The sequence below is a fragment of the Dermacentor variabilis genome, chromosome 6 (genome assembly GCF_050947875.1).
Source record: "Dermacentor variabilis isolate Ectoservices chromosome 6, ASM5094787v1, whole genome shotgun sequence".
Lineage (NCBI taxonomy): Eukaryota > Metazoa > Arthropoda > Arachnida > Ixodida > Ixodidae > Dermacentor > Dermacentor variabilis.
The window spans coordinates 51,477,817-51,494,053 of NC_134573.1; the positions used below are offsets into that span (position 1 = coordinate 51,477,817).

Below are 16,237 nucleotides of genomic sequence, written 5' to 3' on the forward strand. Positions count from 1 at the left end.
AATTGCAATGCATGCTCCCTGACCTCGAGATGCAAAGCAGAAAAGTGGGCCTGAAAATTAATCTGCAGAAAACAAAAATAATGTTTGACAGTCTAGAAAGAGAACAGCAATTAACAATAGGTAGCGAGGCACTGGAAGTGCTAAGGGAATACATCTACTCAGGGCAGGTAGTGACGGTGGATCCGGATCATGAGACGGAAATAATCAGACGAATAAGATAAGGCTTGGGTGCGTTTGGCAGGCATTCTCAGATCATGAAGAGCAGATTGCCATTATCCCTCAAGAGAAAAGTCTATAATAGCTGTGTCTTACCAGTACTCACCTACGGCGCAGAAACCTGGAGGCTTACTAAAAGGGTTCTGCTCAAATTGAGGACGACGCAACGAGCTATGGAAAGAAGAATGATGGGTGTAACGTTAAGGAATAAGAAAAGAGCAGATTGGGTGAAGCAACAAACGCGAGGTAATGACATCTTAGTTGAAATCAAGAAAAAGACATGGGCATGGGCAGGACATGTAATGAGGAGGGAAGATAACCGATGGTCATTAAGGGTTACGGAGTGGATTCCAAGGGAAGGGAAGCGTAGCAGGGGGCGGCAGAAAGTTAGGTGGGCGGATGAGATTAAGAAGTTTGCAGGAACGATATGGCGACCATCAGTGCATGACCGGGGTTGTTGGAGAAGTATGGGAGAGGCCTTTGCCCTGCAGTGGGCGTAACCAGGCTGATGATGATGGTGATGATGATGATGATCATGACCTGGGTAAAGAATTAATAAATATCATGACGACACAAATACACGCATTTGATTTGAATATTATAACAGCGTTAAGACATGCAACTGCGAAACAACAAGGACGTGACACAGGCCCTGACTCTCACCTAAATTTTATGGACGGAAGGCGGACACCTTATGTAATTTAATTTCAGTTATATACCCTGGTTATACATGCTCGAAATTTAAGTAATAAAAAGGACCAGTACGCGCATTTGGTTGAGCACATAAATAAATGCAGAAGTTGCGAGGATCGGTTGGCAGACAGAAAGATTCTCGGTAAGCGTACCGAAACAACGGCGCGCGTCAGTTTGGATGTGTTTCACATAAATAAATATGGCAGCAAGTGCGTGGCACCCCGTCAGTATCGCTATTTACCGAAGAGCTTAAATTTTTAGAAGCAACTTACTGAATTATTTGTCTCTGAGTGTCTCCTGTCTTTTTCTATTTTTTCTGGTTCTGTCTCTGTTGATTGCTGGCACGTACGTTAATCTATGCGCAGTGTCATTCTTTAGTTTGTCTCGCTCCGTTCCATTTCACCTGTGCCCTTCGCCTTATATAATGTTTCTGTCTTCCGTCAAGAAAATTTACTTAACAGCCAGCGCTTGTGTCTCGCCCTTCTTCTTTTGTCGTTGCATGTGTTAGCGCTGTTATAATATTCAAATCAAGTATGCAGCGACTCGCGAAAAAATAAGCTTTAATGCGAACACAAATGCCGCAGATACAGGACACACTTAACAATTTATTTATTTAAAGGCGCAAACAACGTGAGCACACACTATTGGACGCGCCTCCGTATGTTCTCTGAAGTCCTGCTTCGTTATCGAGGCCTAAATGACGTATTTACCTTCTCCTGGCATCCTGGCCTCAATGGTAAGCTCCACCTACTTAGAGGTAGATTTAGCTTACCGGTAACGGCATGCTCAAATAAATTGAGGCTAAATGTGGACATGCGCAATGAGCCAGTCATATCAGTGTTTCATACCGTCACGTTATTATGACCAGGGTAGGTGGAGAAGTATGGGAGAGGCCTTTGGCCCTGCAGTGGGCATAGCCAGGCTGATTTTGATGGTGACGTTATTAAGCTGCCTTTTGCGTGCACTGGTGGGAATGGCCAAGAAGATTGTAGCTAATTTTTTAGCAATCAAGAATAATTTCGGATGGTTATCACCGGGACACCATCTGTCCGCATCAAAAATGGTTCCAGAGTACCGGCGCGCAGCATTGCTTTTATTTTCGAGGAGAGTAATCGACATACACGACCACTCACGAACAAATTACAACCATCCGCGGCAACGCTGAATCAGCCAGACACACAAAAAAGATACTGCGCATCCGGAGCTGTAGACCCAGCCACATAAAGGCACAAACAAAAAGAAACTGGCTGCATAGTCATGTGGAAGGCTAACAGTCAATGGAGCAATTTCACTTTCGTCCTAGGGTGATTCGGCTAGTAAAATGGCCGAGCTGCAAATCCACGGCTATATGCGCACACACGGATAAGTCCAACACAGCAAAGCAGCTAATAGCAAGCCAGCGAGTTTCATTTTGCCGAGTGCACCATGATACAGCTGCCGTGCCGAACGTGCGATGTGTGCGTCGTCGGTTATGGTCCATCCACCAGACGCACTAAATCCGTCTTATCTGCGACGGACGGCGCATCACGTGACCACACGTCACGAATTCATGCGGTCCGCACGTCGTCCGAGACCCCACGGACGGAAAATGCCGAGTTATTTTTCGTATCCGGATTGTGTCGGTCAATTCTATGGATTTAGCCCAGGATGCTCTATAAGTCTGCCAACAATGAACAGACGTGAGGCCTTTGTTGCCTGAAGCGGCGTTGTTTCGCTGTTACTGCTCGCCGCATCACGGTGTCCTGCCTTCTGCCACGATGACACGCGAAATTGACGAAACTGCTCTCTTATCCCTCGAAGCAGCCTACGGTATTCCTCAAGGTCACTGACCAACATCTCTTGGTACAAGTGCTTTTGCATACCCAGATGCTTCTTGTCGATACAGTCCCTATTCCAACAATACCTCTTTCGATTAAACAAGTACTCGTCATCATCCAATTCGGACAAAAAACAGCCATTGCGAACAACCGTCATTTCCTTTCGATCTCCATGTTCATTCAGAGCTAAAAACAAATACGACCCAGTCTGTCTTCATTACACCGATGGAGCTATCTAGAGAGTGTAGAAATAAGTAAACATTTGTAACTTACGACCACTGAGATCTGTTCGGGCGGCTGTAAAATCTTCGAGGCCACGCTCAACCAACACAGCCACTCTAGTCCTACACACTGAGAATCTGAGTATGCCTTTCGGAAACGGTGCCCAAGCATCACGAATACTTTGCTGTTGAAGTTTCTGGACACAAATGTAAAGTAAATACAAGCACCGATTTGAATCTTATGCGCCACACAGTGAACGACGACTAGTTGATAAGTCCGAGGCGGACGGCAGCCGCTTCGACCAGTGCCGCCATGTTTATTTTTTCGGCATGGCCATCTGCTAACTCCGTCCCCCGCGTTGATGCACTGTGCAGCCGGACTAGCGGCGGATTAATCATCCGCGGCAATGATTTTCGCCGAACCGTTCATCGTGTGGATACACCATTAACGAACACATCTCCCATCAAGAAGATGTCGCCAGTACGAAGTATGAATGCGTGACGCACCGCCAATGAATAATAGACCGAGCACGCACTTCTGGGCTCGAGAAAAGATCCTAAACTATTCACAACTTGTTTTATGGTGCACGCAGCCTACTGGCAGAGCGCTGATACGCGCGATATGAAGCTTTTTGAAAGCCTATGAAGTCGATATGACGCATACTCTGTAGTAGCTACCTGCAAGTTGCAGCCTGAACTGGCACTTGTGAAGGACATGCTTGAATTTTTTTTGGCGAGGTATAGGTATGCCGTGCACTATCTATGACTACGTTTACCTGAAGAAAAGATGTATTTTAGAAAATTGCTTTAAGCAGAATGTGTATGATGCGAAAACAAAAAATGTCGCTTTTGACGCTCTTGCGTAGGACGTCACAGCCTCTAACCATGATATTGGCCTTGGATGAGGCTTTCGTTATCACCGAGAATATGTATTTCGCGTCAGTATCCCGCAGACTCCTGTCAGACTACACAAAAGGCTGAATCACATCGAAGGCATTATGGCATATGCCTACGCAAGATGCCTTGTTGGAATTTTTAGCACTTATTGTTTGCAGCCAAGGCTTCCGTACAAATGAGTAGGGGCACTCATAAGTCGTATGCTATCAAATCACTTTATAACCACGTTGAAAAGGAGCCGAAATTTGTTGTATTCATTACTGCCCTTCACTGTAATGTATGCGTAATGAAGTGCACAATTTTGAACTTGCATAGAAGATGGCTTTGCTGCCAGTAGAATCGCCATATGACCATCTGCGGTGAACATAAAACAGCAAAAGAAATTTCGGCGTTCTCAACACACAACATTGTATCCGACACGACTGCATTTAAGATAGCTGCCTTCTGCTTCCATGTGATTCGGTAATTATGCCGCAACAGCACGACCTCATATTAATTCAGCTTACGACTCGAGCAATAAAAGAACGTTTTCGCTTTGATACGTTGCTGATGTCTCCTTTAAATGAAAACAAGGAAACCCTAGACAATCCGGAAGTCTCCAACAGCAATTGAACCATTTGACGAACTGGCTGCCACAATCATTTCTTTATTATAATGTGTACAGCTGGAAAGAGTGTTTATCAATCGCAGAGTGCCCCACTTTTGCACCCCTCTCTCATGTAATGAAGCTCCTCTTAGTCGGAACATTCTTCGCTTGCCCCTTGAGGTTCCAGTTAACAATAATTGCTGTATTTTCACGGTGGCATTATGTACAAACATGAGGGAACTGACACTGGAATGTGTTTAGCAGTAACTACTACCTCAAGGTGAGTGGCATATATCATGCACAATAATAACGCTGAACTTACTCTGCAATATTATTGTTGCTTTGAAAACAACTATAAAAGCGGTGCAGAAGTGGAACTCTGAAATGATATACACTTACTTTAAAGCAAAATTTTCGTTGCCTCTTCCTACGACTTTCCCATTGCTGCTGCTGCTACTGCTGTGGCTGCTGCTATGAGGCACAATGCGTCGGGGGCGGTTCAACTCGTTTGGACCCCACCACGTTGAATATGCACAATGTCCTCTGCAGCTCCCTGGGCGTCGCCACATTACCATCTTGTCAGCTATATATATCCGCGATCCTCCTCAAAAGCATTGTAGAAACTACCTGCTTCCGTGTGCGCTAACCTGCGAATCCAGAGGGGACATAGGTAGAACTGTACAGATGAATGAGGAGGAGAGGCAGCTTCCATACAAGGGGTGGAAGAGGTTACGTGAGAAGCCATGGAAACCCTATTGCTATAGAACAGCAGTTGCGGGGAAACAGGATAAGCTTATGTTCGCGGTGCAGTAGAGTACGGTCCTGCTATTTCTGAAGAATAAATATCATGCAAATATGTGAGGCAGAAAATTTACGCAGGGCGTCCAGAAGCAGAGCCGCATTAGTTAAAGCGCACAGCAGGGTCTGTACGACACAGCGGAAGCTGTCAAGCCAACATGTCTGTGCCCGCCGCGGTAGCTTTGCGGCTATGGCAGTGCCATTGCTCGAGGTCGTGGATTTGATCCCGACCGCGACAGCCGCACTTCGATAGGGGCGAAATGGAAAACGCACGTTTACTTAGATTTTGGCACTCAGTAAAGAGCATCACAGTGTCAAAATTAATCTCGAGTCCACCACTACGGCGTTCCTCACAATCCGATTATTGTTCTGAAACGTAGCACCATAATACAATGCAATTTTAATACTTCTGCCACGATACGATCTGCCATTTTAGGCAATGATAATGCTCAGCCCTCTGAGAGGTTATGAAATGTGGCGCACAACAACGCCTAAAAACACGTCTCGCTGTGTGTTCGGTGCTCTACGCAAACAGCAGTGGTGCACGCTAGGTAACGTTTAACATTGACTGGGCACTCTCGTGTTAGACTAAACTTTGAAGAAAACAAGCTTGGCGGTCAATATTACCGATAATTATCGTGAAACAAAGCAACCAGCACACAAAGCTTCGTTTACATCGATTTCCACAGTGCATGGGATCTGCATGATTTCTGTCACTGAAAATTGTGAGATGATGGTATAACACTTGCCCTCCTGTAGCTTCCCGTGTGCTGTCGGCCTGGTTGAATCAAAATGAAAAACGATCCCAGCTGCTACAACTGATGGCGCCTGATCATCACATAGTGACTGCGCCGATGCAGGAGGCGCTGTACGGTCGGACGGTCGTTTGTGCTCAGTAATTGCGAGCAATGGTGCTGTTGAGCTGAGGCTGCGTCTACACCGTTTGTCATGTTCTTGAACAACTCGGACGTCGACTCAGTCACAGCTGCAAGCCATTTTTGTAAGTGAAATATGTAAGATTGACAACTGAAAAGCAATGAATGGCATGTTCAGTGCAAAATTACTTACACTGTAGCAGAAAAAGCCATCCGGATCCCCGTGGCAACATCCAGTATTTACTAGGTATCCGTGCTATCCCAATCGTGTTTCAACATATAGGCGTAGGTGGCAGCGTCTCACTTTCGCAGCATATCGTCATGCCGCTTCTTGTGCCCACTTGGACCGCTCACGAGGCGGCTGTGATACTGCAACCGTTGTTTGCACGACGTGGTGCCCTAATCTTTTCACCTTCATTGTATATATTTTTTCTATGATGTCCTGATGTAGGTACTGCTTTTCGCTACACTCTTCATCTGTGCCGGATCAGTAAGGTGATGAATAACATGTTTACGCTTGCAGTTTACGATTCTTATTAGTATGTTTCACCAAGTGAACAAATCAACTCACTTGCGGAGCTTTTTACTGTCGTTCTATGAGTAGAGGCAAAGCATCAATTGTGTACGTTCGCGCAGGTTGCGTGCTGTGAATGTCTTGCCTGTTGCAGCATTCAGAACAGTGACGATCTGGACCGATCTGCTCTGGCGCGCGAAATGGTTGGCCTCCCTTACCTCGTGCAGCGGCTTGATGTGAACTGGAATACATAGCGGAAGAACGACACAGGGACGAAGCAGGAACACGGGATGAGCGCTAACTTTCAACAATTGGTTTATTGCAGCAGGTAAGCATATATATACTCACTGGAAAGCCACTGCAACAGACACACTGAAGAGAAAGAAAAAAAATGAAAAGCAGTCATATGACTACTATGCCAAAAAATTCAAGCTCTTTCTTAGATAAAAGAATAGACGGCTTGCTAACACAATCGTCACCTGCTCTAGCTGTTTCAGCTGCTTCGAAAATTGGCCTCGTTATCTTATTCCTTTGGTGACAGACAGCAACACTTTGTTTTAAGAAAGGACAGTATGGTGCCTTCATTTGTAGAATTTATTTGTAGTCTCCTTCTCCGTCAAAGCAGAGGTCTCTGCTATGTTGAGGGACGACGACGCCACAGGTGTCGACGAAGTAGTCAATGCAGTTTTGTGGCACATTGTCTTTCACTTCTTTTTTTGCCCATAATGTGCACTCTAGAAGAGAAAACAGATGAAACGAATGGATGAAGTTTTAGTTTTTGCCGATGAAAATGTTTCAGCGCGTAGCTCTTATTACGTCGTGTATTGAAAGCGGTCATGAGCTTCAAGAAAAAACATCGTCGCTCAATAAAGGAACAGTGAATAAGGAAGTATTGGCGATTAACAACGTTTAATATGGGCAAGAAAACTTGATTAGGTTGTTCTGAAAGCGGCTATATTTTAGTAAAGATTTGAACGTGTGTCCTCATTTAAGTATCTAGTGATCATGTAACAGTATCTAAGCAAACAGCATCCGAAGTCTGAAGAATTGACCCCAGCAGTTACTAAAAGTATAATTAATTTGAGATGTTATTTTTTGTAATTTAGCAGAACGATCTAAATGCTCAATTTTCAGTAACACTCTAGGAAAAGTTCGCACCCTTTGATTCGTATCTTGCCACACAACAATAAACGTGATCTGCCTTGCCCACATTTCTTTTATTTACCGCGGCGAGCCCGGAACTTCCCAGAAACGAACGGCATGCGCGTTATCAGCACGACCTAGCACTGCCGAAAGGAAAGTAGCGGGCGCGGCGTTTTCAAGAAAAGGAACGCAAGCAAAGCAGATGACGATTATTGTTGTGTGGCAGATATACACCCCAAAGGGTGCAAAGTTTGCGTAGAGTGAACAATGTGAAATAGCTTTATTGTTGAAAATATTACTTTTTTATCACCACGTAATATGGACTGATCAGTTATGAGGAACTTTGTAAATTTAATTTAATGCGGCGGTCCTGCAGCGGTGGAATTTCGCGACGCGGGAACACTTATGTTGGGCATTCTCCTTTCAGATTGTCTAAACAAACCTTATTGCTATTTGATATACGCTTTATGAAACAGTTTCTTACGATGGCCATGGAAGTCCAAGTCCACTACGTCACAGTTGACATAGTCAGTGTAGTAAATTATGCCTTCCCTCTCAGTGGAATCTGAAAGAGATAACTACTTTCAGTTACATGCTGGTACAAACGTACAGCAGGTATTCAACTTTGAGCAATAGACGGAACAAGCACTAGAATTCGTGCCACGTACAAGAACCCGCGTGATTCGCATTATTCGGCATCTACTGTGAGAGAAAAACCTACCCTAATCAAGGCCCATTACCCGCTCTTTTCCTTCAGTACATACAATACAATATTCGAAGAATACCTAATTTATTCCCTCATGGCAATCCTCTGCAGGCCAAGCAACGTTCTCTTCCCTTGGGAAAACATGTTGCTATGTTTCAACGGAACAATAAAATTTGAGCACATTACCTAGCGATTCGACGTTTGCTGAGTAGCCACCAGAACAACGCATACGCGAGTTTGGTTTTTTAGCCATGTTTTCCTGGAGTTTCGTGTCCTTAATTACGACAGTGTTGCTGAGCGCAGGAACGGAGCAAAAGCATACTTCGGCTAATGCTCAGAGTGAGGCTCGTTGGTTAATGGAATTATGTTACAGGGCTAAAGCGTCGCTTGGTTAGCTCCACAGTGCATACGACTGTATGTGTTACATGCGACTGATTGATGACATGTGTGATAAGGTAGGAAATTCATGCGTCAAGAAAATGAATATGCTTACTATAATAGGCGGGATTAGTAAGCTTTAGAAACAGATGTAACCAAGCCTTAGAAAGTTCGTTTGAATTTCTTTCCATGCAACTTATATTGTTTCATATTTTGGCGCTTTAACTCACGCAGCTTCACAAAGAACCTGATATTATGATTCAATATAATAATGACTGTTATAACAGCGGAATTAGATTTTTTTTCAGTTGTCGCGTGTGCCTGTTGGGTTGAGACTTTACTGAGGGTCACAGTATTCTCGCAAGGTACGCAAGGTAAGCACAGTAAGCAAGAACACTGCAGAAAGCAACGAATGAAAATGAAACTGTCATAGGGCGAACGTCTGCCCTGAATTTAAAAAAAAAACAATAATTAACAGTACAAGAATAATGGGGGAAAAATTGAGAGTTCTGAATTAAATCTTGAGGATCAAATTGGCAGGGACATATAAACGTGCGAAACAGCGCGACCGTTGCTGCTCATGCCGATTCGAGAGCGTTCGGCACAGTTCTGCTTCACATGTGTAAAGTGATTAAACACATCTTTTCGCCATGTAATATGCAAAAATGTTCACGTACTTGAGGTTACCGAAAGCGCCCCCAAAAACACAGTAACCAGATGGCAACCACGCTCTGCTTAAACTGGTCAAAATACAAGAGTAAAAGGACCCTTGCCATTAGGCCCTACTTACTTCCCTCGTACTTTTATTTAAGTGTAGAACGATGCCTGAAGCCATGGATATTTTTCAGTAAAGGCTTCCGAAGATAGCGCTTCTTCCTCTTAACAATCACACACGCACACTCTCTCTGAACCACGCATAATGCACAAGACGTATGCGTGAATTAAAGCAACTCAATCAAGAAGTTACAGAACCAAAGTCCCACTTTTCGTTATTGTTTCTAAATTGGTTAAAATCTTGCGACAGTCACTTCAAATATTAGTTATGAAAGCCTACTATCGGCTTATTTGTAAATCCGCAGTCCGGTTTTGACGCCGACTGCATTTTTCTCATTTGCTAAAGCTTCAGCCACTGTTTCTCAGAAGTCGTGTTCCGTGTAGCCTAATAAGCTTGACTTTAACCACAATTTCTCGCCTCGATCCAAAAACTAATGCCTTAAATACGTCATTCACCAGTAGATCGTCGCCAACAGTTGATCCTCATATTCACATGTAACTTGCCAAGAAAGGCCTCTCATGGGGTCACTGCTCTTGGTTTTATTAGCGACCTAAGGAGCTCTGCCCAAGTTTTTGCTATTCAATTATTACATCGAAGCTACTGGCTTCTGGTTGGTCGGCACTTGTGGGGTCCGCGTCTGTTAGCAAACTCTTGGGCCGATGCCGGCGGCCATGCAGGCTTATAGGTTGCACCCCCGTAACTTCAAGCAAACTGTAGCAAACATTCCGCACATTCTTTGTAATTACGCATACAGCACATGGAAGAGCATACGCTTCACTAAAGAACTAGAACAAAACGAGTATCCGAACCGCATAAGCGATGATAGCGCACCCCTCATAACATTGCGAAGCTGGTAGCGTTCCCTGAACACTATTTCTGGTAAAGATTACTTTTGCGCAAAATTTCCACGTCCACGGCACCTCATTACGTGTAGAGTGACGCCCCTAGTATTTCGCCTATGAAAACACCAACCTAGAAACTGATTTAAATGTTGTTGCAGCACGGCTGTGGGAAGCGGCGTGCTGTAAAAATTATGCCGACTACCATCACTGTAACATAATAAAGCATTGCATACCCCCCTCAAAAGTGGTAGTGGTGGTTTGAAAACGCTTCGCTGGACGTATAATTTCACAGGGCCGGGATGGCGGGCCCATTATTTCTTTCAGAATACTGTCTAAACTACCACAAGATTACGGCTCTTGACAGCTCGTGCAATCTATAAAATTAACTTGACAGAATCTATTCTTGGTGCTATAACTGCCACATGAATCTCAATAACGATAATGTAAGCACCCACATTTATCCATGTATGTAAACGCCAACATTATTGTGCTTTCTTATTTCGTCAATGGTAGCACAGTACGCTCTGTCGACTCCTACAGGTACAAAAATTTCATGCACGCTATAACCTTCAATAAGGCAACCACATCGATTCGATAACTAAAAATTCTGCGCTATGACTTTATACTTCCACGAATGGTTTAAAACTGACACATTACGATACCATTGCAAAATCTATACTTGAGCATGCCATCTCTACCTCGCACTATTTACGCTTTCTTTATAACTCACTGTAAGCATTCGAAATTCTGCGTCTGGTTTCGTAAGTTTTAATTATCTTCGTTGCGTCAGTGTTACGTCTATAAAACAAGCTCATAATCTACACAAACACTCATCAGTCCTCAGTCTCACGAGCGCGTCCGTTTCATGAAAAGTGTCATTTTAACCGCACTTATCTGAGCCGCCTGTTACACGTTGATTGTGAACGTCATCCCGTTTTGATTGCAGCTCTTTTGATCACACTTATTGGACCAACCTGTCGCAACTATTTCTACCCGGGCTTCTTTATTACAAGAAAAAAAGCGGAAGTAAACCTCCTTCTTTTCCCTATTGCTACAATTTTAGAGAGCAGTGCAGAACGCATGGCTTTAAACTTTCATGCCTCTCGTATTTTCCTGTATTTCATTCAACCACGAATTTCTGGAAATCCTTCACTCATGATACTTATTTGCCTAAGTGCACGAAATAAAATAATAAACGATAAATTCTTGCGCCGAATAGCTTTGACAGCGTCACGCTGTCGGGTAAGATTTAGTAATTTGTGTCTTGAGAACACGGAGTCTGCAGCACGTGGAAGCATCCTGCATTTCGTAACGTACATATTTATTGCGCACGCTAAATAGCAAAGTGTCAAAACTTTTCAAATTATACCAAGATGACTGCGAACTTTTGTAATAGTAAGCTTGGACATTTGCTGCCTGTAATTTTTTGTAAGACAATGAAATTCTCACTTTTGAAGATGTTGAGCGCTTTCTTACATTATTTTGATCATTTCGAATAAATATCACGTGACACATTATCCGGCACACACATCAAAAATATATTCGGAACGTAAATCATCATTAACATTTGTGTGTATAACACATCCCATGATAATGGCGCCACGAGCAATTAACAAGGCTTACGTTCACCTACGGTAAAGGTGACGGTTCCGGGTGTTTCCCCGGCCTTCACGTGGAACGGAATCTCCTTCCTAAGAAAATATTGAATAACGAAACAATGCATTTTTAAATCTATTCTATTGCATATTGATTCAGCTGCTCGCTGCAGGTTTCTCTTATTTAGGAATTTATACCCTTTTACAACGAAGCTGTATATAGCTAGAATCATGAAATTTATTCGTTGCGTAACGTCCACACAAGTACCATCATTTATGGCTCAAATCCGCAAATCCAACGGCTTATAGCACCGTAAGGCAGAGGCCACAAGAACTTAGCAGTGAAGCGACTAGCGCATAGAGTCTTTAGAATTACGCATACACCATACAGAACAGCAGAAGTTTCAATAAACACCAAGCTTAAAACGAATATCCAAACCACATAATTGGTAATAAGGTGCTCCTACGCCTACATGCAACATGAAGTAGGTTGCACTCCCCGCATACGTTGAGAATAGTGTTGTTAAGCTGCTGCGGCGACGGCAGCATGTCCCTGCATAAGAAGCAAGGTCTGGCGGAACTACACCTTCGCACGTAGAAGAAAAATCCTCCTAGCAACTGATTTGTGTTGCGACAGTGGTATGGGACAGCTCCGTGTTGTGAGGACACCTGAAGAGGAGCGTTCATAGGGGGCGCGGCGGATTTCTCTCCTATCTAGTTCATTCTTTGTAGCAGCAGGAAGTAGGAGGGCAAGCCAGGTCGCAGGCCCCCAAAACCTCGTAGGTTAATAAAAACATGAAATGCATGTGGATGTCACCACGCGAATAATGTCTACCTATGCTGCAATTAGTGCTCATTCGATTTGCTGTTTACAGACTAGCTTTCCAACAAGCATTAGCGCATTAATTGCAGACCATTTTTTGTACACTTATGTTATTATTTTCACATGATGCACCGGCTATGCATCGCATGATTAGGCGCGATGGTAAATCTCACGTTCACATTTATTTTTAAACTCCTGCAGGTAAATTATCATTCCTTCATTGAACAATGGAACGACACTTAATAACGACGTGCTTTTTTCATGCTAGCTCAGAACGTTGGTTTGATTTCCTTGCTTTTCAGCGAATTCAATGTTCATAGTATATATCAGCTCATTCAGTTGCTGTGTAATAGTACTGATATAATGATTTGTTATGCAAACAGTTCTAATAGCGGGTGCTCAATCAACGACAACCAGCTTTATAAAAGTAAGTTGTGTGACACATTAAGATAACCTTCTATTCTTTGTTCTCTGCTAAGAAAACCATGAGTGCAGAAAGCTCTCCTTTGCAAGAAATATAGCTAAGTTTCATTTCGCTGCTTCGCATGTGAGTTAGACTTAAAGCATTTGTCAGAAAATGAGGCTACCTTAGCCATCAATATATATGCACTCTGCGAATATATTTTAATTGATAGGGAATTATTATTTGAAGGGGGGTGCGTTCCCAGCGCTAGTTAGGCCCGGACGTTTTTTTCCGTAGCTCCGGATTTTCTCACCGTTTGCTGGTGTTCCCCCGCTACTTGAACTCTCTTGTTTATGGACCGCTTTGGCGGTTCATAATCACTACTGTCACCCATTTACAAGGTCCGTGCGCATCTACATCCTCCTGCTGTGTCGGCCAGCCCGAGTTCTTAAGCGGCTTCGCGAGTGCGAGTGCCCCCACGGCACTCGCCGCGTCGGCACGGAGCATCCAAGCTGCTGTCGGCTGCGTCGAGGGAGCGGAACATTGCCGATGCAACTTCCATCCAAGCAAGGAGGTCTCCTTCGCGGGGACGAGTGCAACATGCGTAGCTGGTACCCTGAGAATGGATGCCACCCGCATGGAGCACAACAGCCCTGCTATCAAGGTGCACACCTCGGCAAAAGGAACGACGGAAGCTACTGGTCTTCCATCAGATGAAAATGTAATTCCAGCAGCGCCAAAAAGACCTCGCTCATCGCAACGTCTGTCCGCACGTCCGACCCGTACGTTTCCGGTCTCGCCAACGACATTGTGGTACAAAGTGGTTATCAAGCCTCGTGCTAGATATGACATGTCGACTCTGCCCAACTGTATCATTCAAGCAGGCCTGGATGCCTGCCTCAAGACTTCCCGATTTCAAGGTTTCGCTCTACGTAAACCTACCAATAGGGTCTCATTATGAGTGTTTGCTCTGGCACTAGTTTATTAGCTCGGAGAAATGCAACACATACAAGTCTCCCAAGAATGTGTTTTCCAGTCCAGGCGTACCTCGCCATGGGTACCGATTTAAGACGCTACGTGGTTAATGGCGTTCACCACGATGAATAGCCCGAAAGGCTCCTGCAGGAACTATTGCGTCCCACACCCAAGATCGTGGCTCGTCGCTACCTAGGCAGTGGTCATACATGCCTAAGCACGCTTCAAGGTCCTATTCCCCCACTTGAACGTATCCTGTATTACGGCTGCGTACTGCGCCCGCGTCCGTGCAAGCCTTCCATTGTGTACTGCTACTCTTTATTTAGACAGGGACACACGAAGTCATCCTGCCTCTACCCACCCAAGGACGACACCGTGGAGCCTGAACCACCAGCATCGTTTAGATACGGCCTATGCCAAAGAAAAGAACATGACATGTCTTCCACGACGTGCCCTACGAAGATGAAAGCCACTAAGAAATCTCGAGAAACCAATTCTCGACAGCCAACAAGGACCCCTCGAGATCTATCAACGAAACAAGTCTCTGTGTACCTCCGTCACGCCGTTCTGGCCTCGCTGGAAGAGGACGCTAACCAGGAGACTACAGCAAATACAGCGACAAGTGATGCTGCCACTTCGGCATTTAGCGCAGCTGATAGGTCGTCTACTGGACGACCACAATGGGCATCAGAATCAATAGAGGAAACAGCGGTTCCTTTGGCGAAGTAATAGTTCGAGATTGACACTTGTCTGATCACCCTTGAAAAGGAAATCCAACGTCTCAAGGAACGCCATACAATGCTCCGGCGTCGTCATGACAGAGCGCGAACGTCGCATTCGTCGTCGACGCAAATTCCTGCTCATATATCTAACCTGTCATCTATGTCGAAACCTCTTTCACCCTAAGAACTCTTGCGTTTCATTGCGCGACAACTGCAGCATCTCACGTCAGTTGTACTGGCCAATCTTAACCTCTGATGGCTGCTACGTCTTGAAGAGTGCCAGAACACATCTTACAGTCCAAGTGCCGTGGCATCGCTGGGAAGGTCGGAGAGCTACGTCACCGTCTCAGATATGAGAATGTGCTTGTTTGGGCTCTACTGCTTCAAGAAAACGATGGCCTGCCTCCTACTTCAGGATTTGTGGCATACTCATCGCCTTCAATTTGGGACCGTAGGAGTGCTATGCCCGATGTCCGTCTATGGAAGACTGCAGCTTATGTAAGATGCACTATTTATCAGACGCGTGTTGATCTTTCAGCGGGGTGTACTTTATGGTAAGAAGTCATAGCCATATTGGTTCGTCTCCAACGCGCGGACGCTATCATCGTTTCGTCCTGTGCCCGCCCCTACAGCGGTCGTGCGGCTTGGTTGCGTCTCGGCTGGTTGGCGCCTCTACGACAGAAACATCCAGGTTGCCCCATTATGGTACCATGAGATTTGAACGCACCCCACATCACATGTGGATACGCTATAACCAGTATTTGTGGTACGTGTGTGCTGGACACATTTGTGGACGCCGGATCACCCTGCTTAATAATGTCTCCGTGCCTACTCGTCGGTGTGACTACCTTCACGTGCCGCCACACTCCCCGGACTTATCTTGGTGTTGAGGAAGGACAACCGTCTCGTCGTCATGTGAACCCGACTGCTGGAGTCGTGACCATCATCCGAATTATCTTGGCTTATCATCGAGCGAAACAGGCCGCCTCCGCCGACTATGTTGAGTGGTAGACTGGGATCGGTAGAGGACGGTATCAGAATGCGCTGCATCCAACTCCATGCGGGACCTGTCCCATTATTTTATTGCGGCATTAGTTGAGGCAACACGCACATCGTGAGTTGATGAATCGTGAACCGCTCCAGATTTGCAACTTCTGCGTCTATGGGCGTTGCGCTGCCAACTTGCATCAGAACGTGACCCTTCATAAAATGCCCTTCGGTTAAAGGCCTAACGCATTACTGCAGTATCTGAGCGCCA

The 16,237-nt window shown here is 45.0% G+C and overlaps 1 protein-coding gene across 1 annotated transcript in view; it reads right to left on the reverse strand.

Moving 5' to 3' along the window:
- Positions 1–7,197: 7,197 nt before the first annotated feature.
- The window catches only part of LOC142584163 (uncharacterized), a 30,673-nt gene continuing 21,633 nt past the window's right edge, over positions 7,198–16,237 (reverse strand). The window contains exons 4-6 of the mRNA XM_075694332.1: positions 12,085–12,152; positions 8,245–8,325; positions 7,198–7,351 (exon numbers count right to left, since the gene is read on the reverse strand). Coding sequence (XP_075550447.1) covers positions 7,212–7,351; positions 8,245–8,325; positions 12,085–12,152 — 289 coding nt within the window. The 3' untranslated portion in view covers positions 7,198–7,211. The remainder of the gene's footprint in view (positions 7,352–8,244; positions 8,326–12,084; positions 12,153–16,237) is intronic.